Source organism: Sminthopsis crassicaudata, chromosome 1 (assembly GCF_048593235.1).
Source record: "Sminthopsis crassicaudata isolate SCR6 chromosome 1, ASM4859323v1, whole genome shotgun sequence".
Classification (NCBI taxonomy): domain Eukaryota; kingdom Metazoa; phylum Chordata; class Mammalia; order Dasyuromorphia; family Dasyuridae; genus Sminthopsis; species Sminthopsis crassicaudata.
The window spans coordinates 731,868,670-731,890,308 of record NC_133617.1 but is presented as its reverse complement, the minus strand read 5'-3'; the positions used below and the strand labels follow the sequence as shown (position 1 = coordinate 731,890,308).

At 36.5% G+C, this 21,639-nt stretch overlaps 1 protein-coding gene across 1 annotated transcript; it reads left to right on the top strand.

Moving 5' to 3' along the window:
* The first annotated feature begins 1,871 nt into the window (after positions 1-1,871).
* On the top strand, positions 1,872-20,689 carry SNTN (sentan, cilia apical structure protein). Its single transcript, XM_074284205.1, has 4 exons — positions 1,872-2,006; positions 2,662-2,696; positions 12,563-12,702; positions 18,876-20,689. The coding sequence occupies exons 1-4, from the start codon at positions 1,897-1,899 to the stop codon at positions 19,032-19,034; spliced, it is 444 nt and encodes a 147-aa protein (XP_074140306.1). The 5' UTR covers positions 1,872-1,896; the 3' UTR covers positions 19,035-20,689.
* Positions 20,690-21,639: the final 950 nt, after the last annotated feature.

The window sequence follows — 21,639 nt, the reverse complement described above, 5'->3', positions numbered from 1 at the left end:
ACAATTTCTTAAACTCTGGTTTGCAACCCCATAGAAGGTCTCAAAACTGAATTTTTCTTATCAGTCAATGTTTGTATGTCTATTTTCATATACTTATATATATGGGTGATGTAAAATTTCTTGAACAAAAAGGGGACATGAGTGGAAAAAGTTTTAAAAGTCTTTTGCATAAAATAAATTTAACAAGTGATCATCCAGTCTCTATTTGAGGATCTTCAAGGAGTGCAAACCACCATCCCTGCAACCAAGCTCAGCTCATTTGGGAGCTGCTCTATTTGTCTGAACTTTTTCCTGCCATCAGGAGGCAGCCAGAGACATATCCAGTGATGGAATGCTGGCTCTAACTTCAGGAATACTAAAATTTAATTCTAGCTTCAGACACTTAACTATGTCTGGGACACTGAGTGAGTCATCTTACCTAAAACTGCTATAGTTTCCTCAACTGTAAAATGGGAATGATAATAGCTCTCAGGACTGTTTTGAGGATCAAATGATATACTATTGCCAATAGCCCCTTGTTAGGTTCTTACTAAGTGCTAATGAGATAATGAGATATTAGGTTCTTACTAAATGCTAAATCAGTACTGGACAATTCTCTAGTTCCGGCCTTTCCTGGGGAAGAGCTTGCATGCTTAGGAGGAGCAAGCTCATTGGTTGAAGTAATTCTTCCCAGAAGCCCTTGCATTATCCCACACCCATTCTCTGGGAGGATAAAGAGGGCAGCACTCCAGAGATAGAGAGTCTCTGCTCTACACCAGACTTGACGCAGCTCTCTGCAGGAAGGGAAATCACTTCTCTGGACGAGAGTTAACGGCAACTGTCTGGAGACAACGGTTCTCTACAGGAAGAAGAATCTGTCCTAGAGATTTGAGTTGACACAGCAGATTTCCTCCCAGAGAGCGATCGGCAGCTTCTGGAGACAACAGCACGCTACGGCCCCTGGCCCAGTAAACATAACATAAACACCGATGCCCTGTCCCTGAAAGACGAGGAGAAAAGGTGTTCTAGACATGAGGGATAGCTTGGGCAAAAGTACAGGGATGGGAGAGAGAGCATCCTGGGAAGAGCCAAAACATGTCTTGAACATAAATTGCAGTTGCACAAGTAGCTGCACATAGAATGAAATAGGAGAATTGGGACTGGATCACAGTTGGGCAACTGCAGAGCTTTCGTGAACCCCAAGCTGCTCATTAGCTGACAACATCATGGTGGACAAATGGGATCAGCCCAGAGCTCTGATTTCATTAATATGAGAAAATTTCTTTTCTTGATGGCAGCAATATCTCTGAAATTTTGGTATATAATGAGTTATTTGGGCCATGAGAAGTTATCTAACATAGTAGAGTCATAATACAGGAGTATACCAGCAAGGAGGAAAGGATCTATACCTTACACACTTTTAAACTTAATCATCATTAACATTTTCCATCACTTTCTTAACTCTAGACAATCAACAAAATAATGAACCAAGCCCTGATTTGTAAAGTTTACCAGTTTCTGAAATATATTCACACTGAAAATTTGACAATTAATTGGCTTTATCCCATTGGTCGATCAGCTCCAGGACATTTCTGGATACTATCAGAGAACTCCAACCCAGTTCTTCCTCACCCCAAGGCCAACTTTCCATTCATTACCTCATGCTGCCTCTCCGGTTATGCATTTATAATTTGCAATTATATTGTCAGACTCATCTCTCCAACACTGCCCCCATTCTATTGCATGTTTTGGTGGGTTATGAGTTTATATAGATTGCTTGAATGTTTCATTCTCAGGAGCTGTCTGCTCATTACCTAGTCCTCTATTCTTCCAAGGTATCCATAGAACACACACTGGTGTCAGCTTCCCTTGGTTGCTGTTGCCTAGGGATGATCAGGAACAACAAGACATTGGAGAATGTGTGGCTGTACTATAAGCACCAAGGATCAAAAGTCCCGCTCCGGAGGGAAAGCCCATCCTTCGGCATCCCCTACAGCAGCCTCCCTGCCTCCAACGATGCTGAAAAGGTCAGTGGTCCCCCTTGACTTCCATTTTCATTCTGACCTGCTGCTCCAAAACCAAAAGTTAACAATGCCAAAGCAAAGTGCAAGCTTGGAGCCTTTTAACCAGAGTAATCCACTTTTAAATTGAACTGAAAGAGCAGAAGGACCATCTTGCAGCTTTGACCTCAAAAAGAATTTTAAAAAACAAACCTTCTCTCTCCATTAACTGAGAATGAGCTGATTAACCCAAGTTAATGTAACTCACCTCTTGGGAAATATTGGAGGCTGAAACATTTTGAGAATGATTTTCCAGAAAAAAAAAATCTACTGTAAGATAAACAAGCCATCTCAGCTGACCCATGACAAGGGGAAATTATTGCAGAATATTCAAATATATAAAAATGTCCATTGATTTCACAGTGAGAGAGAAGGGAATAATTTTGCTTTTATATCCTTTTGGGAACTATCTTTAATACAGACTTCAAATATGGGAGCTGGGAGCTGCTTGTGATTTGCTTTATGGCTTTTTTGCAAAATATTTTTTAAAAAATTAATTCATCCATGGTCATGTTATAGAAAGAAAATAGAAACTTATTGAGTTTTTTTTTGTTTGTTTTTCATGGCAATCCTCCAATTGAACCTCCTTGAATCCTAATGTTGCTTTCGTTTTCATTGACAGCATTCCTATATCCAAACAACTGTCTTCTTTGAAAGGTAAGATGCTGAGAGATCAAAACAGGTGTGATTAATAAAACATCCTCTCTAGCTTAAAAGAGATTGCTGCCAGGAATAAGAGTATTGCATGTGGGTGCCCCTGTGGGGCCCAAGTATCTGGGACCAATCAGCCTGGAACTGGAGGCCAGAGCCCCATATCTAGGCCTGGTTCTGACAATAATTAGCTGTGTGGTCTCAGCAAGTCACTGGGGCTCAGTTTCCTCAGGTTGAATTCAAAGACTTTTAAGGTCCTGTTCAGTTCTAGCATTCCCTATAATTCCATGACTCCTTACAATCAATTCAAATATCTCTACCACATGGAGCAAGAAGATCTCAAATCAAACCTCAAAAATGGCAGTTTTACAGGTAAAATTTCTATAAGGTGATATTGTGGTCCCCAACATGTCTATTCAAGGAATGGGTACATAAGTTCTTCTAATGGGTCAGTGGGGATGATCAAGAATTTACTGAGTGTTTTCTTCACATTCCATCTGATCAGCAAAAATTAATTAGATTCAAGATTTTCTTTTAAACTCTTAAACATAATTGGAAGGGATATTTGTGGTCATGTAGTCTAACCTCCTTCTATTACAAAAAAAAAAAAAATGAAAGAGAGACCCAGGGAGATTCGGTGACTTTCCCAAAAGCAGTATTTGAACTCAGGTCTCATGACACTCGAGCTAATGCTCTTTATGCTGTAACATACCACTTGCCTCAAACTTTCCCCTTATAAAAATCCAACTCTCAGCTTCAGATTAGAATCCATAATAAAGTCCTAGGCGTTGTTTGGGTTGTGGGATTTATTTTTAAGGATGAGCAAACCTTTGGGTTTGCTGCCTCTCTTGTTGGGAATAGCACTCACATTGTCTTATTATTATTATCACATTGTCTGTTATCAATCTTCCCTTCATCCAAGACACTTCTCTGAAATCTTCCTTAATTCCTGAGTAAAAGTGACCTCCAGCTCTCTTTGAACAGCTTGTCAAGCCCTTGAGTCTTACCTCTCTTGTACACTTTATAACCTGAGGCAATTAGGAGGTATCCTGAATAACATGCAGGAGCTGGAGTCAGAAGACCCAAGTTCAAATGCTGCCTCAGATATTTATTCATTTTATGACACCTCTGTGTGCCTCAGTTTCTCAGCTGGGATAAGAAAGCCTACTTCCCAACAATCAAATGGAATAATATTTATAAAGTACTACTGGCACACAGTAGGTCCTTAATTAATGCTTGTTTTCTTCCTTTCTGATTTGGGGGTCAAATCCCATTCCTGACACATATTGGTTGTATGATTCTGGGCAAGTAACTAATTTTCTCATGCTCTTGGTTAACCTCCACGACTAGAAGGGCAGAAGAGGTGCCAATCTGCATTTGTAAAAGGAATTTTCTCACCCAGGAGTTCCCTGGATCAATGGAATCATGGGTCTACTTCTCAGCCCTAAAATGATTATAGATGCAACTATCTCATCATATAAGTTCAGGATCCTATTGTGTCCATGTTTGCATCACATGTAGCAATAAATTAGAAAATCAACAAGCATTTATTAGATGCCCACTGTATGCCAAGCACTGTACCTTTTTTGGCTCATGTCTATGATTTCGTTAATTAAAGGAAACTTTCTTTTTTTTTTCCTGAGGCTAGGGTTAAGTGACTTGCCCAGGGTCACATAGCTAGGAAGTGTTAAGTGTCTGATTTGAACTCCAGTCCTCCTGAATTCAGGGCTGGTGCTCTATCCACTGCACCACCTAGCTACCCCTAAAGGAAACTTTCAATATGGAAACTCCTTTTTATAAATTTAAATTTGTAGATTTTAAGAGTTTCCCAGGGCACTGAGGGATCAAATGACTTGCTAGACATTGCACCTGGATCTTCCTTTATTCTAATTCCAGCCTACTATGCCATGCAATCTCTGACACTTAATGGATATTTTAATACATGAATCAGTAGTTAGTCTATTTCATGAGATTTTTGCCAGAATTCTCCTCATCAAGCACAGGCTCTAAGCCCATGAGGAGCTGAGTAACAAGGGGGCAGGAAATTTGGAGTCAAAGGAAGTTCTTTTCAAGCTAATCCCTCTAAGCCCAAGTTTCCAGCAACTAAGAAGGGAAAACATCTCAGCATTTTGCAATTGCTGTTCTGTTCCCAATTTCCTGTGTCCTTCACAGGTTCTTTTACCTCCTCATATGGCACTGGGAATTCAGCATCTAATGCCAAGGGGCTGGGGAAAAAACAGAATCTTTGAATCATCTGAAAATTTAGAACAAAAGAATTTCTATGGATAGATTTTAGGATCATCTTCTTCCCCAGCCCCAAGAGAATATGAATTCCCTGAACACAGGGATAGTTTCATTTTTATCTTCATAGATCCCATACACCCAACACAGAACCCAGTATTTAGACAATGGAATGGAATAGAATGAATGGGGAGAGAAATAAGCAGTTAGCACCTACAATGTGGCAGGCATTGTGTTAAGTGATTTTTTAAAATATCATTTCATGGAATGGAAATCATGGTTGAGAGTTTATGACTGAGTGAGTCAAATTTCTATTGTCTTCCACTGTCTCCTTTATCCTTCTGTGGATTTTTCTCCTTTCTCTTATTCACTTTCAGAGTGGAAGACCAGTATCCATTGAGGGGGTGTAGTGGGCAGAGAAGAATTTTTAAATTGACAAGCTCATGGAGCACCAAAATAAACCCAGAGAAACCACTTGAGAATAGTTGCATTGCCCAGTTAGACACCTATGTCAGAATCATAAAATCAATCATCAATAAGGATTGACTAACTGTGGACTATGTGACAGATGCTGGGCTATGTGCTAGGAATACAAAAAGAGACAAGAACACCCCTTGACTTCAAGCTGTTGAAAAAAAAAGGTCCCCTTGTCCAACCTTTTCATATTAATAGTTGATGAGTACAAACCATAAAGTTTTCCAAAAAAAACTTTCATCTGAACCTCTCAGTAGTCCTATAAGTCTCATCATTTCTATATTTCTATTTCACAGATGGGTCCCACAGAGCCTAAGTGATTTACCCAATGTCCCACAGATAATGTCAAGTATCAAAGAATGCAGATTTTCTTGACCAAAAGTTCAGCATTCTAACCACTGCTGACTCTCAAGTCCATTGGTATATTTGAGAAATGCTTCTCCATTGCAGCCTCCTCTGAGGACCGCTCTAGAAACAACCATTTCCAAAATGTCAGGTGCCTCCTGAATAACAACAATACAATTTTTTCTTTGACTTATTTCACAGTACATTTGTTAATTCTGTTTGCAACAGGAGTCATGAACTAAAAGGAAATCTGTTGAGTTTACTGAAGCCATAATTCAAATTCAGAAAGCAAACAACAATTCAGGAAGTGCTCCTTCAGGACCTTGGAAAGCAACGGCAATCAGATCAGAAACTCCCGACCCTTAGCATCCAATAATACTCAAATATCTTTAAAGGATTGGACAAATCACATTTTCACATCCTTATATATGTATACCATTAGCTTTTTCAGTTGACTTAGTGGATAGAAAACATGATTGGAATCAGAAAGACGAATTCTACTCCATGCTCAGACTCTGGGCAAGTCACTTAATCTCTGTCCACCTTAATTCCCTGGAGAAATAACAAATAACTCCAGCATCTTTGCCAAGAAAACCCCTTATGGATTCATGAAGAATCAGACACAATTGAACAACAGCAAAGCTTGTTCAGTCATTATTTAGAGACTCTCTGTAGAAGTAGCTCCTTCAAAACAATTGACAATCCCAAGGATAGAGTCCAAGCACACTTTCCAGCTTTCTAGTTATTATTTCTCCCTCATCTAAAGAAGTCAAAAAGTCCATACATGATTGAATAGTTGGTGTATTGAGAAAACACCAGATCATGAATCAAAATCTCTGCGTTTGACTTTTTAATACTTCTATTTACTAGCTCTGAAACCTCAATTAAGTCTCTATAATTCAAACAAACTGACCTTGCTGATCATCACATGACACTCTATTTCTCATGCTTCTGTATTGTCTCATTCCCAAAATACATTCTTTCCTGACCTCTGAAGACAAGTAAGTGATGTAAATGATAGAGCATTGGTCCTGGAATTAGGAAAAACTGAGTAGATAGAGCATCACTTACCAGCTGTGTGATCCTAAGTAAGCCACTTAGTCTCTGTTTGCCTCAGTTTACTCAACTGTAAAGTAAGGAAAACACGAAGTCAGTCTCTGTTTGCCTCAGTTTAAAATAAAGATAACAACAGCATCTACCTCACATGGGAAGCAAATGAGACAATATTTGTAAAGCACTTAGCTCCCTGCTTGACACATAGTATGCTACAGAAATCTTTATCTCCTTTACCTTCCCCTCTTCTTGGTATTTCTCTATTTCTCACTGTCTCCAAGATGAACTCAAATTCAAGTTGATTCCCCTCCCATCTCCTACTGCTCTCTCTCTCCCTAAGTCATCTCATATTTATTGTGTCTAAATTTTATATATGCTTATACATGTACATGTTGTCTTCCCCAATTGAATATAAGTTTCTTGGGAATGGTAATTGTTTTGTTCCTTAATCTTGCACCCTCAGCCCTTAGTAATGTTCCTGCCATATAGTAGGTGCTTAATAGATGTTTGTTGATTTCTTCACTAAAAATTACCCAATCAATGAACAGCTGTGTGCTCCATTGGTGTCTTTGAAATGTCCAAAGAAATGAAAGAAGTTCCTGAATGTGATGATTAGCCCTACTATGTGGACTTTAAGGGAAAACACAAACAACAGCCACCTGCCTTCTATGAGAAATTTGTCCTCAGGCTTTTTTAATGCCAGTGCCTTCCCTTAGGTAGATATCTCCACTTTGTTTCTATGAAACCGTTTGCATGTTGTCTCCCCCATTAAAAAAAACCCGGAAATTCCTCAAAGACAGGAACTATCTTTTGCCTTTCTTTGTTTTCATTGCCTAGAAAAATAGATATTTAATAAGTACTTGTTGACTGACTTATTGACCTATGACAGTCAGGCATGAGTGAGTTATATTCTATACCATCTGAGAAAGAACTCAAGCTGATGAGATCACAGATTTGGAAAACTGAAATAATCTTGGACAAGTCCCTCAGTTTCCCCAGGGCTAATTCTTCATTTATAGAACTCAGGGTTGGAACTAGGTCTCTAGGCTCCTTCTGGCTCTAAATCTACAATCTGATGACTATCATCAAATCGCTTAATCTCTGGAGGGCTCAGAGTTCTCTTCTGCAAAAGGAGAGGACTGGACAAGCTAATTTTAAGGCCTCTTCTAGTTAGAAGTTCATGATCTTATATCCATGAGTCTCTCCAATTCTCATCTTCCTTATTTGTAAATGAAGGGTTCCAACTCTATGATCATTAATGTCTTTTTCAGGTTCTAACATGTTCAGGTCTTAGATCATTGCCTAATTATTCATTGCAAGTGGTATGAAAGCAACCAAGTTTCTCAGTACCAAAAACAGGTCAAAACAAGCGGCTTGCTAGGCCAATTAGAGAGAGCATGTTTATCTCAAAGAAGTGATTTTTTTTTCCTGAAGCAGTCTGCTTCTTAAAGGCTGATCTATTTATAAAGCATGGTTCATGTCTCAACCAGGCAGACTCGGGACTGCAGACATTCTATACATACTAAAATTTAAAATTTTAACACATGAAAAGACAAATTCTTTCTCTTTGGAAGGCATTGACAAGTATATTTCTTAATTAATACATTCAGAAATACAAGGTTTAATACTTTCAGAAATACACCTGTCAAGCCCAATGCATTTTAGCTGAAAAAAAGAAAGATCATTTATTATAACATGAGCATCATACCCAAAATAAGTGTATTGGGAACAGTCAAGGGAAAGCAGATGATCCATTAGCAATAGGGTCATAGGAATTTGTGGCAGAGCACAGAAAGAGAATAAAAAGACAGGAAATAGGGTTAAAGGTGAGTAGTCTAGACCAGCTGATGAGACAGTATCTGTGGGAGTAATTAAACAATGGTTTCAAAACACATGTCCATCCATTGAAGGTCAAGGTGAGATAGCAGTACCAAGTATACTTAACACTGGGCTCTCTGCTAAAGGAATGGGAAAGAAGGATCAGAGGTTTAGATCAAGACAGGAGCATGGAGACCATCTTCATAGATAAGATGATGGGGCTTATACTAGTTCACAAGTAGGATCATAAAGTTAGAGTTGAAGGAACTTTGGAGACCACCAAGTCTTTATGAATGAGGAAAAAGGCTTAGAGAGATGACTTGTATAAGGTCACATAGAGGATCATAGATTTTGGACTAGAAAGTGATACTACAAGATTGGCTCTAATTCTAGTGGGTATCTGTTTTTCATAGCCTGATTTCAGTTCAGCCTAAGATGACCCTGAGCTAGCACAGATGACCATGAGTAGCCCATGATGGCCAAAGGCCAGAAGCCAGACATTCCAAAGATGTAACTTCCAAATCCCAGCTACCATCAGTCTCTCCCTATCATGTGTTCCATTCACCACCACCATAATATGCCATGCATGACATTACAAGAATTCTAGTGTAGAAAGAAAGAGAGATAGCTTAGTACAATGATCAGGATTTAGGGCAAGAGGACTAAGTTGGAAACTTGATGTCACTAGATTTTATCATTTTCATTCTCCTTCCTCAACAACCTTGTATAAATAAAGTAAAAGAGCATTTATTAAGAATTTATTGTATGCAAAAAACAGTGCTAAATATTGAGGATACAAATAGAAAAATAAGATGGTCCCTAATTTCAAGAAACTGAAATCCTATTGTAGCTATTATCTTTATACTAATTGTAGATATATATGTCCTTATTATCTCCCCTGATAGAATATTAGCAACTTAAGAACAAGAATTGTTTCATTCATTCTATCCTAGCATCTGCCATATAGTAGCTTTTAATAAATGCTGATTGATTAATTAATTGATGTTGCTGCTTTCCCATCAGCCATTCACAGAGTACAAATTTGTATGGAAGGAGTCAGTAAAATATTCCCATCATTATTCCCCACTTGTACTCAGTAAGTGAGCACAAAGGACTAATGAAGGATCAGTCCAGCAAATGCTATTTCTCACAAAACCATATCCCTCACTACATCCTCATCTCCTCCCCTACTCCTTTAGGGAAAAAAAAATTCTTATTTACATCACAAAAAGAGGTGAAAAGGCTTCAATGTTGTATGAAGATGTATTCTGATGGAAGTTGATATCTTCAACATAAAGAAGATCCAACTCACTTCCAGCTGATCAATAATGGGCAGAAATAACTATATCCAGAGAAGGAACACTGGGAAGTGAATGTAAATTGTTAGCACTACTGTCTATCTACCCAGGTTATTTATACCTTCGGAATCCAATACTTAATGTGCAACAAGAAAATGGTATTTACACACATATATTGTATCTATGTTATATTGTAACATATGTAAAATGTATGGGATTGCCTGTCATCTAGGGGAAGGAGTAGAGAGAGGGGGGATAATTTGGAAAAATGAATACAAGGGATAATATTATTAAAAATATGCATATATACTGTGGAAAAAAAATTCTAAATAAAATTTAAAAAGAGGTGAAAAGGAAGAGCTTTTACAGGTGTTAGATTTGTGAGTTGTGGGCAATGTTGAAATGTTAATCTCATTGTAATTGGATTTAAAAATGGAATAAAATATACACTCAGCTGGGTATAAAAATCTCATTTACCCAGGAGGGAAATAATAAGAGGGGAAAGGAATAAGAGAAATGGAATAGATAATAGAAGGGAAATCAGAATAGGGGAAGTAGTGGTCAGAAACAAAATAGACTTTTGAGAAGGGACAGGGTAAAAAAAGAGAGAAGGATAAACAAGGCAAGGGAGGAAGATAGAGAAAAATATACAATTAAAAGCATAACTGTGGATTGGAATGGGAATAATTCACCCATAAAATGAAAGTGGATAGCAAAGTGGATTTAAAAACCAGAATCCTACAATAAGTTGTTTATAAGAAACACATTTGAAGCAGACAGACTCATATGAAATAAAGGTAAGGAACTGGGGCAGAATGTATTGATTTTCAGCTGAAGAAAAAAAGGGATAGCAATCATAATCACAGATAAAGCAAAAATTAAAATAGCCCTAATTAAAAGGGATAAGCAGGGAAACTACATTTTGCCAAAAGATAATATAGACAATGAAATGATATCAACACTAAACACATATGAGCTAAATGGTATAGCATCCAAATACTTTTTTAATAACAGCTTTTTATTTTTAAAATATATGCAAAAATAGCTTTCAACTTCACCCTTGTAAAAAGCTTGTTTCAATTTTTTTCTCCTCTCTTCCCCTATCTCTTCCCCTACACAGCATGCAATGCAATATATGTTTCTTCTATGCATATTCCCACAATTATCATACTATACAAATTCTTAAAGAAAAAATTATATGAGATATAGAAAAAAAATAAAACTATTAGTAGGGAATCTTAATATATTCCTCTCAAAATTAGATAAATCTAATCATAAAATAAACCAAAAAAGTTAAGGAAATGAATAAAGTTTTAGAAAATTAGATAAACATCTGGAGAAAATTGAATGGGAATAGAAAAGAAATAGAAAATATCTTTTCCTCAGTTATACATACCACCATTACAAAAACTGATGATATAGTAGGGCATAAAAAACTCACAACCCAATGCAGAAAAGCAGAATTATTAAATGCATTCATTTTACATCATAATACAATTAAAGTTCAATAAAAAATAAATAATAATAGTTTAAAAATTATTAGGAAACTAAATAACCTGATTCTAAAGAATAAGTGGATCAAAGGACAAATTATAGAAACAAGCAATAGTTAAATTAAAGACAATGACAATAATGAAAAAATATACCAAAATTATGGGGTGCAGTCAAAGAAGTACTCAAGGGAAATTTTGTATTTCTAAATGTTTCCATCAGTAAAGAAAGGGAAAAAAACAGATCAATGAATTGGGCATACAATTTTTAAAAATTAGAAAAACAACAATAAAAATCCTCAATTAAACGCCAAATTAAAAAATTGGAATACTAATGCACTCTTGGTGAAGTTGTGGACAGATCCAACCATTCTGGATAACAATTTGGAAACATGCCCAAAGGGCTATAAAACTGTAGCCTTTAACCAAGAAATATTACTATTAGATCTCCATCCCAAAGAGATTTAAGGAAAAGGAAAATGACTACTTATAACAGTTCTTTTTTGTGGGGCAAAACATTAGAAATTGAGGGGACGCTAATCAATTGATAAATGACTGAACAAGTTGAGGCACACGATTGTGAAGAAATGCTGTTGTTCCATAAGAAATAACAAGCAGGATGACTTCAGAAAAACCTGGGAAGACTTATATAAAGTGATGCCAAATTAAATGAGTAGAACCAGCAGAACACTATACACAGTAACAATATTGTATGATGATTAATTATGAATCACTTAGCTTTTTTTTTCAGCATTACAATGATCCAAGACAATTCTGAAGAACGTATGATAAGAAATGCTATCCACCTCCACAGAAAGAATTGATGTGGAGCCTAAATGAGGATCAAAGCATACTTTTTTTCTAGGTTTTTTTTTCATCTGTGTTTTCTTTTGTAAGATGGCTAATATGGAAATATGTTTTACATGACTATAGATGTATAATCTAGTTTAAATTGCTTGCCTTCTCAAGAAAGGGAGAAGAAGGTAGGCAGAGAATTTGAAACTCAATTTTTAGAGGATTATTTTAAAATGTACATGTAATATGGAAAAAATCAAAGAAGCAAGCTCAAAAAAAGAAAGAAAGGATAGTTCTTATGTTTCTAGATCTCGTTTTCCATCATGTAACACAGCTTTGTATGTAATCTTTTTTATAGCTCTGGTGAAAGCCTCAGACCTGGAGAAAGCCTTTGCTACTGCAGCTCTGATTTATAATAACTTTTCTGACCCAGATGGTAAACTCAGTAAATCTGTTGCCAAAAACTTACTGAAGAACCAGTTTATGAATTTCATCCAGGTAAGGAGATTAAAGAATACAGGCAGTATCCAAGCTAAAAATATCATTTTTCAAGAAGGACATTTTCTATCTTAAATCAAGATTTGCTTTTTTGCCTCACAAAAACCCTGTGTATGACAAGATGGTAAAAAGAATAACTACTTTTGGGAAAACTTTCCACCAGTAGACAGAAAATGCTATCTTTGGGTGGTTTTCCTTAGAGGATGTGTCCTTTAATATTTGCCCTTTAAAATTTTTATTTAATTCTAGGGCTGGTGGGTGTCTGTTTCCAGTGAGTCACAGCAAGCCACTTATGTGATATTCTATCAAATCTCAGTAATTTATTAAAAACAAGAGAATATAATAGAAGGTAGATAGATGAGTTGTCTTATAAGTATCAAGCACCATCTTTAAAGATCCAAGATTACAGATTGGGATGGTCAAGAAATTTAAATAGGAACTATTGAGAATCAAGGTGAACATTATTAGCAGACTCCAGGACAATAAAATTAATTTAATTAAATTAATTAAAATTCATTTAAAAGTCTTACCCTTGAATTAAAAAAAATCAATTGTCCAAGTTCAGGATAAAAAAAAAAAGGATGAATAGAGAGCAGGTCATGGTGAGTAAGGATTGGGCAGTAGTAGTACAACCTCTAAATACATCAATTATATGACATGATTGGGGATCTCAGGATATATTATGCAACAAATAGAATTCAGGATAATTAATTGATTATTTATTAAGCTCCTTGCCAATTAATTAGTCAATAAGTCAATAAGCATTTACAAAGTTGTTTCCATAACAAGCAACTGTATTAATAGGTTCCAAAAAACCCCATTGCCCTTCCATGAAGCTCACATATTTTATTATATCTTATTAGTATTGCAATTAATAAACATATATTTTCCCTCTCGAATATTCTCAAAAGAAAGCCCTTGTTACAAATATGCATAGTCAAGCAGAACAAAATCCTTTCTGGCCATGAAGGAGCTCATATTGTAATAATAAATATAACATACAAATAATTAAATACATACAAAATACTTACCAAATAGTCAGTAGATACAAAGAAAGTAGACCCTGCTCTCGGAGAATTTACATTCTATCATGAGTGCATGTATGAGTACACACACAAACACATATGCAATCCAACATTAGTATGATGAGGCCAGAAACAGTCGGTAGAATTAAGAAAGGCTTCATGTAGATGATGGTGTTTGAATAAAGAAAGTAATAGTCTAACTTGGACAAACCCCATATTCAGCATTGTTTTAGTTCCAAAATACCACAGTTTAGAAAGGACAATGACATATAAGAGTTCTTAAACTGAGGATCCAGGAAATTAGATGAGAAAAAATATATATTTATATGTAAACATATATATATATATATAGTATGTATATATATATATATATGTATCCCTATCTTCATTTTCACTAACTGAAATTTAGTATTTCCTTCAAATATTTAAAAAGCATTACTCTGAGAAGGAAGCCCTGCAAAGAGCTACAAAACACAAGAAACTAAAAACCCCTAAATTAGGAAAGTAATCAGGATGGTGAGTAAAAATAATGCCATAGGAAAATCACTGGAAGAAATTTGGGATGTTTATTCTGGAGAAACAAAAATAAGAGAGACATGATTGTTATCCTAACCCATTTGTCAGATTGTCATGTGGAACATGGATTTATTCTGCTTGGCTCTATAAGACAGAAAAAGGAGTAGATTCAGGGAACACTGGCTCTGCAGGATGTGGGTTCAAAGCCTGCCTCTGATGTTATCTGCATCACCTTGGGCAAGTTCTTAGATTTATTTTTCCTTAACTGTAAAATGAAGGGGTTGAACTAATGGTCTCTGAGGTCCATCTTGAAACCTATGATTCTATGAATAATGTGGATAAGTTGCAGAGAGACAAACCAGTTTAGCATTACAGTAGTTCGATGATAGGATTGCTTCAGGTAATAGTGAGTTCCTAGTTATTAGCTTCACACAAAGGTGGATGGCCACTCATTAGTGAAGCCAAGGGAATTCTTACTTAGTTATAAATTGCCAAGGGAAAGTCAGGAACTATATGAGCAAAGCTACAAAACACTTTCCACACAAAGTCAGATCTAAACAATTGGAAAAATATCAAGTATTCTTGGCCAGGGCAAGCAAATATAATAAAGATGACAATACTACCTAAACTAATCTATTTATTTAATGTGATGCTAATCAAACTCCCAAGAAACTATTTTCCGGACCTAGAAAATATAACAACAAAATTCATCTGGAAGAACAAAATGTCAAGAATTTCAAAGGAATTGATTAAAAAAACAAAACAAAACAAAACAAAAAAAAAAAAAACACAAATGAAGGTGGTCTAGCTGTACCTATTCTAAAACTATATTATAAAGCAGCGGTCACCAAAACCATTTGGTATTGGCTAAGAAATAGAGAAGTTGATCAGTGAAACAGGTTAGGCTCACAGAACGAAATAGTCAATTACTATAGCAATCTAGTATTTGACAAACCCAAAGGCCCCAACGTTGGGGATAAGAATTCACTATTTGTCAAAAACTGCTGGGAAAAATGGAAACTACTTTGACAGAAACCAGGCATTGACCCACACCTAACACCATATACCAAGATAAGGTCGAAATGGGTTCATAATCTAGATGTAAAGAATGATATTATAAACAAATGAGAAGAATAGACCTATGGAGGAGGAAGGAATTTGTGACCAATGAAGAACTAGAGATCATTATTGATCACAAAATAGATAATTTTGATTATATTAAGTTAAAAAGTTTTTGTACATTAATTTTGTTTGTACAAAAAAATTAGAAGGGAAGCAATAAACTGGGAATATATTTTTATAGTTAAAGGTTCTGATAAAGCTCTCATTTCTAAAATATTGAATTGGCTCAATTTTATAATAGTTCAAGCAATTCTTCAATTGATAAATGGTCAAAGGATAAGAACAGACAATTTTCAGATGAAGAAACTGAAACTATTGGTAGTTAGAAAAACACAAATTAAGGCAACTCTAAAGTATCATTACACACCTTTAATATTGGCTAAAATATCAGGAAAAGATAATGAAGAATGTTGGAGGGGATGTGGGAAAACTGGGGCACTGATACATTGTTGGTGAAACTGTGAACAAATCCAGCCATTCTGGAGAGCAATTTGGAATTATGCAAAAAAAGTTATCAAACTGTGCATATTCTTTGATCCAGCAGTGTTACTACTGGGCTTATATACCAAAGAGATCTTAAAGGAGGGGAAGGGACCCTCATGTGCAAAAATGTTTATGGCAGCACTTTTCGTAGTGGCTAGAAACTGGAAATAGAATGGATTTCCATCAGTTGGAGAATTGCTGAATAAATTATGGTATATGAATGTTATGGAATATTATTGTTCTGTAAGTGACGACCAGCATGATGATTTCAGAGAGTACTGGAGAGACTTACATGAACTGATACTAAGTGAAATGACCAGAAACAGGAGATCATTATACATGGCAACAACAAGATTATATGATTTATATGATGATCAATTCTGATCTACGTGGCTCTCTTCAACAATGAAATTATTCAAAACAATTCCAATTGTTCAGTGATGAAGAGAGCCATCTACACCCAGAGAGAAGACTATGGGCACTGAGTGTGGACCACAACATAGCATTCTCACTCTTTCTGTTGTTGTTGTTGTTGCTGTTTTGCATTTTGTTTTCTTTCCCAGTTTTTTTCTTCCTCTTGATGCAATTTTTGTTGTTGTTGTTGTTCATCTAGATATATATTAAAATCGATGTCTTCTGAGTTCCCTTCCAATCCCAAGATTCTTTGGATTTGTTGGTACTCAGCCTTTGGTGTGGGATAAAAAGAAAAAAGCATATAACTATTTCTATTTCATATACACAAATATATACAGTCCCCAGCTTAATGGTGGCACCTGTTATGTCAGTCTTGCCTTCCACATAAGGAGACTTTGAAAAAAGCTTCTCTATGGGACCCCCCTTTTCCTGAATGTCTTTGATCATATTGGTGAAAATGTCTAAGGTATTTTATTATGTCCTAGTTGATTGAAATAAGTGACCCCTACAAGCAAGAAGGAAGGACTTCTTCCTTCTATGGACTAAGTCCCAGAAGTAAATAGCCCTAAGAATGCAATTCAACTCACCACCACTCATCTTTACATAAAAGTGAGATTGGACTGGAGTTAGTAAGTCATCCTCTCCTGCCATCTATTCTATCATCCTCTTCACATTCCAATATAAACACAAGAATTATAAAGAGCACGAATTATCATCACACCATATGCTTTCCCTCACCCATTCTCCATAAGACTTCACAAAACAGGTCCCGAGGGAAGTGTAAAAGATATGCTTCTCTGAACAGACAGGTGAGTAGGGCACCCCACTGGCTCATTGCTTGAGAAACCCAACATTTCCAAACAATGCCCAACCAACTGTCAATTCCATCAAAAACTCAGCCAAATGTCATGTCAAACAGCCAGTGTGACTTGGGCTTTTGATGAAACTGACTGGATTTTTTTTTACTGCAATGTTTTGTACTTTTTTGTCAAAGTTTCCTGTACTTTTAAAGTCAAGTCCATAGTCATGTAAACAAAATATAAAAGCAACCACATCATACATAGAGGGCTATATTGTTGTGGGAAACCATGGCCTTAGAAGAGAAAGACAATAGTGTCAATTCCATCCATCCATGCAGTAAGCATTTATTGACTGTCAACTGAGTACACAGAACTGTGCTTGTCACTAAATCTAAAAAAAAAAAAAAGAAAGAAAGAAAGAAAGAAACAAACAAACAAACAAACAAACAAACAAACAAACAAACCCAGGCCCCTAGGTCTATTTAATCTAAATCAGTAAAAAAAATAAAGCATATACAAAATAAGACTATAATTGCAAGAAGAAAATATAGATAACTGAGGAGTCTGGAAATATGTCCTGTGAGCAGAAGATATCACCTGAATTGAATCTTGAAAGGCACTAGGGAATCCAAGAGGTAATGATGCTGAAGAGGGTGTAGTGTTTAAAAAGATTAAAGAGATATACTTTCTGGGTAATTTAATCATTTTATTAATAATGCCAGTGTTTAAATAAAAGAATGGTCATTTGGCTATATCTCTCTTAGAGCAAATATAATCACAGTGGTGGATTCATGACTTATATACCCAATCCCAAAGAGCCTTGGGTATTCCAAAGAGTCATAATTAATTCTGATTGGTTAGCAATTAATTAAAGTGAATATGAATCTAAACTTTGATTATGTCATTTACTTCTTAAATTACTCCAGCCTTGGGCAAGCTATTCAAAGAATCTATCCCCACCCACAGCTGCAAAGAACACAATGGCTGCCCCCACCTGAATGAGGTCTAGGTAGAGAAGAGGGTTACTTAATCCTCAGAGATAGAAGTCTTGAAATGAGGATTTAAAAAAAAAAGAGTATCTGAATCTTCATAAATCATTTGTTATTAATAAGATGGGAAACTATACAAGGATAAGCCAAGGAGCAGCTTGACTAGAATTTAGCCTGACTCAAGAAAGGGAAAAGTAGAACGACAATGACCTGATCCTTAACTGGAATCAAGAAACATGATTCTATCCTGTGTGCAGAAACTATATTCCCTCTGGGGGCTTTCAAAATATGTTTTTTAGTCATTATGATGATTATTTTTGATAATTAGCATGTGGGTGAGCATTTGGTGATTAAGACAACAATGACAAATGGGACCACAAATAGCTAGGACATTGAGTGGAGTGACCTTAATGTTTGCAGTAGTAGCAGAAAAGATTATATATGAAATGTAGTCTGATCCAAAGAAACCCTCCATTAATAATGTGATTCATATTTGTACTGTCAATCTTTCTGTTTATGTGAACTGTGTGTTTCGATTTGATTTATGAACAAATTGAATGAGGAAGGTCTTCTAAAGCACATATATTTTCTCTTGGCAATTATATTTCAGAATTCTTGGCAATCTTATTTGGTTGGGTTGGGAGTAGAGGTAAAAAAAAAAAATTTCTTGAACCCAGAAATACAGATCTTTATGAGTGTTTTCTAGGTACTGATCCCTAATCAAGCAGATAGAATTTTTAAAAATGGAAAATCTATGAACACCTACAGAAATGGAAGGTCAACAGTGTTCTAAGGACTTCTTTTTTGACTTGCTATTTTCACAGGGACAAGAAAACAAACCCAAGTACAAAGAAATCCTTTCTGAGCTTGAAGAGCAAACAGAGAATAAACTGGGTTTTGAAGATTTCATGATCTTATTCTTAAGTATTACCCTGATGTCAGATCTGCTCCAAGAAATCTGGATGTCAAAAATCACCAAGTGAAATGTCATGGTAGAATGACTAGAAGACACCCAAGCAGTAAAAGTGGTGATTCTAGGTGCTACCATCTTGTTTTTGATCAATTGCAAATTTGACAAAGCTGTTCAGGTCTGTTGTCAAAAACAAAAGTAAACTTTCTTATGGAGCTGATGCTGTTACATGTCAGATCCCTCTCTCGTATCCACAGTGTTACTTCTTTTTCCCTTCAAGAAAATCTGAAGGTAACTTCTAGCACCAACCATATCCTGGTTCTCAAAAGGACTCAGTAAGTCTCTCCTGCAATATAAGGAAAGAAGGTTAGATTTGGAATCTAAGGACCTAACTTTAAATTCTCTCCCTCTGTTCCTCTGTGTCTTTTTGTCTCTCTGTCTGTCACTGTATTTGTCTCTGTCCCTTTGTCTTTGTCTCTCTGTCTCTGTCTCTTTGTCTTTGTCTATCTATCTGTCTCTGTCTCTTTGTCTTTCTCTTTCTGTTTCTCTGTCTCTCTGTGCCTCTGTATCTGTGTGTGTGTGTGTCCCTCAGTTTCTGTGTCTCTTTGTCTCTCTGTCCTTATTCCTCTCTCTGACTCTCTGTGTCTCTGTCTCTGTCTGTGTCTCTGTCTCTATGTCTGTATCTCTATTTCTGTGTGTGTATCTCTGTCTCTCTCTCGGTCTCTCTCGGTCTCTCTCTCTCTCTCTCTCTCTCTCTCTCTCTCTCTCTCTCTCTCTCTCTCTCTTCCCCTCCCTCTCCCTCTCAGCTGTAAAATCAGAAAGTTAGATTATATAACATCCAATGTCTTTTCCAGTTCTAAAACTAGGAGCCTCTTTTGCTAGCCTGATGAGAGGTACCATCTCCAGGGTTCCCAATCTATATCTTACTACCAAACCAAGATGGCTTCAGAGGAATAAGTGAGGCCGGTGACCTTGCCCAGCCTTCTTTCACTTCAATTCAATTCACTTGGAAGTCATGGCACCAACTTTCTGACATCAGGGTCCTCTTCTAGAGCACAGAACAAACAACAGAGGTAGGACTAGAACTATTTTCCCTTCAGCTTCACTGAAGCTCTGGCTATGTGTAGCATAAAGGAGATTGGCCCTCTCACTGTATGCTAGTGAAGGCTCTGGACACAAGTATCCTCATCACTTTGTGTTCTGATGCAGGACTTTATGAGATGAACTCCAGAAAATAGATGAGACTAGATGGCTGCTCCCAGGCTACCTAGCATTTTCAGGAAATATAAATCACATTATAGCTAAAAGGTACATTAAACTCTTTCTGAATTAATATCTTATTAAATGGCACCAGGAGGTGCTACAGTTTCCAGCTTGGAGCCAGAGATCATGTCTGTATAGAATAAATGGGAAGGGATGAGCAGAGCTATGGTGATCTAGTTTATTGGACTCTTGTCATTAGCTAGCCAGAATAATTCAGACCTAAAACATTTTTGGTGATGGAAAAAGGGGTTCTTTGAATCTGATTTATCCTGACCAAATCTCTACACAGTCTAATCAACCAAGTACTTACAATGTTCTTCCTCCTCCCAAGAGAGGAAAAATGTAAAAACTCTTGTGAAATTAAGTATTTAGTTATTAACGTGGCTTTTTTACTTGTTACTGTTGTCTGATGAAGGCAGTGCTTCCAAAAAATGAAATATAACCACAATAAACATTTATTAAACATTTATCATGCTCTTCATAATGCGCTGAACAGTAGTAGGAGAAATGAAAAATGAAATAATTCTTGACTGACAGCTTATACTCTACTGGGGAAGGGAGAGATAGTAGACACCACAAGTATACAGGTATCTATAAAATATTTCATTCAATCAATAACCATTGATTAAGTGCCTACTGTGTGCAAAATACTATAGTATTGGGGGGAAAGGGTGCAGAGATAAAATGAAAAATAACTACAAGCTTCAAGAAGGGAGCATTCCAGTATTGGGGGGATTAAATACAACACAAAAACCGAAAGGTGAGCACAAGATAGACTGAGGAGAGAATGAGAGTAAGAAAGGATTTCCCCATGGATGTGCAGCCAGAGCTGAGGCTTGGGAGGGATTTAGGCATTCTGAGTGGAAGAGGTGAAGAAAGAATACTTGCAGAGGGACTTTGCAGAGGCACAGAGATAGAATACGGTGCTCAAGAAAAAGCCAAGACAACTAGTGTGGCTGATTCACGGATGCATGATAGGGAGCAACATGATACTGGCTGAAAAGACAGGCTGAAGCCAGATTGTGAACAGCTTTAAATGGCCAAGCTTCTGAGTTTACACATTATCCCCAGAGGCACCAGAAGAATAGGAGCTAAGGGGGAATCTTGAGCAGGGGAGCACCATGGCCAAATGGATAGGAAGAGTAATCTGGCAGGTATGTAGAACAGAACTGCCAAACACCCCCAACACTTTGGAGTGCCACCGGATCCAAATTTAACTGTAATTGGGGAATATTTAACAATATAAATAAAATACAATAAAAATAGAAAATAGTATACTTCAAAACTAACTGAATATGCTGCCCACGGGGATTCTTATTATGGATTAGTGGCCCCAGTTTCTATTTGAATTGATCCAAGTGATATAGAAGATAAATTGGGGAAGCAAAAGAACTCAATTAGGAGACTCTTGTAAT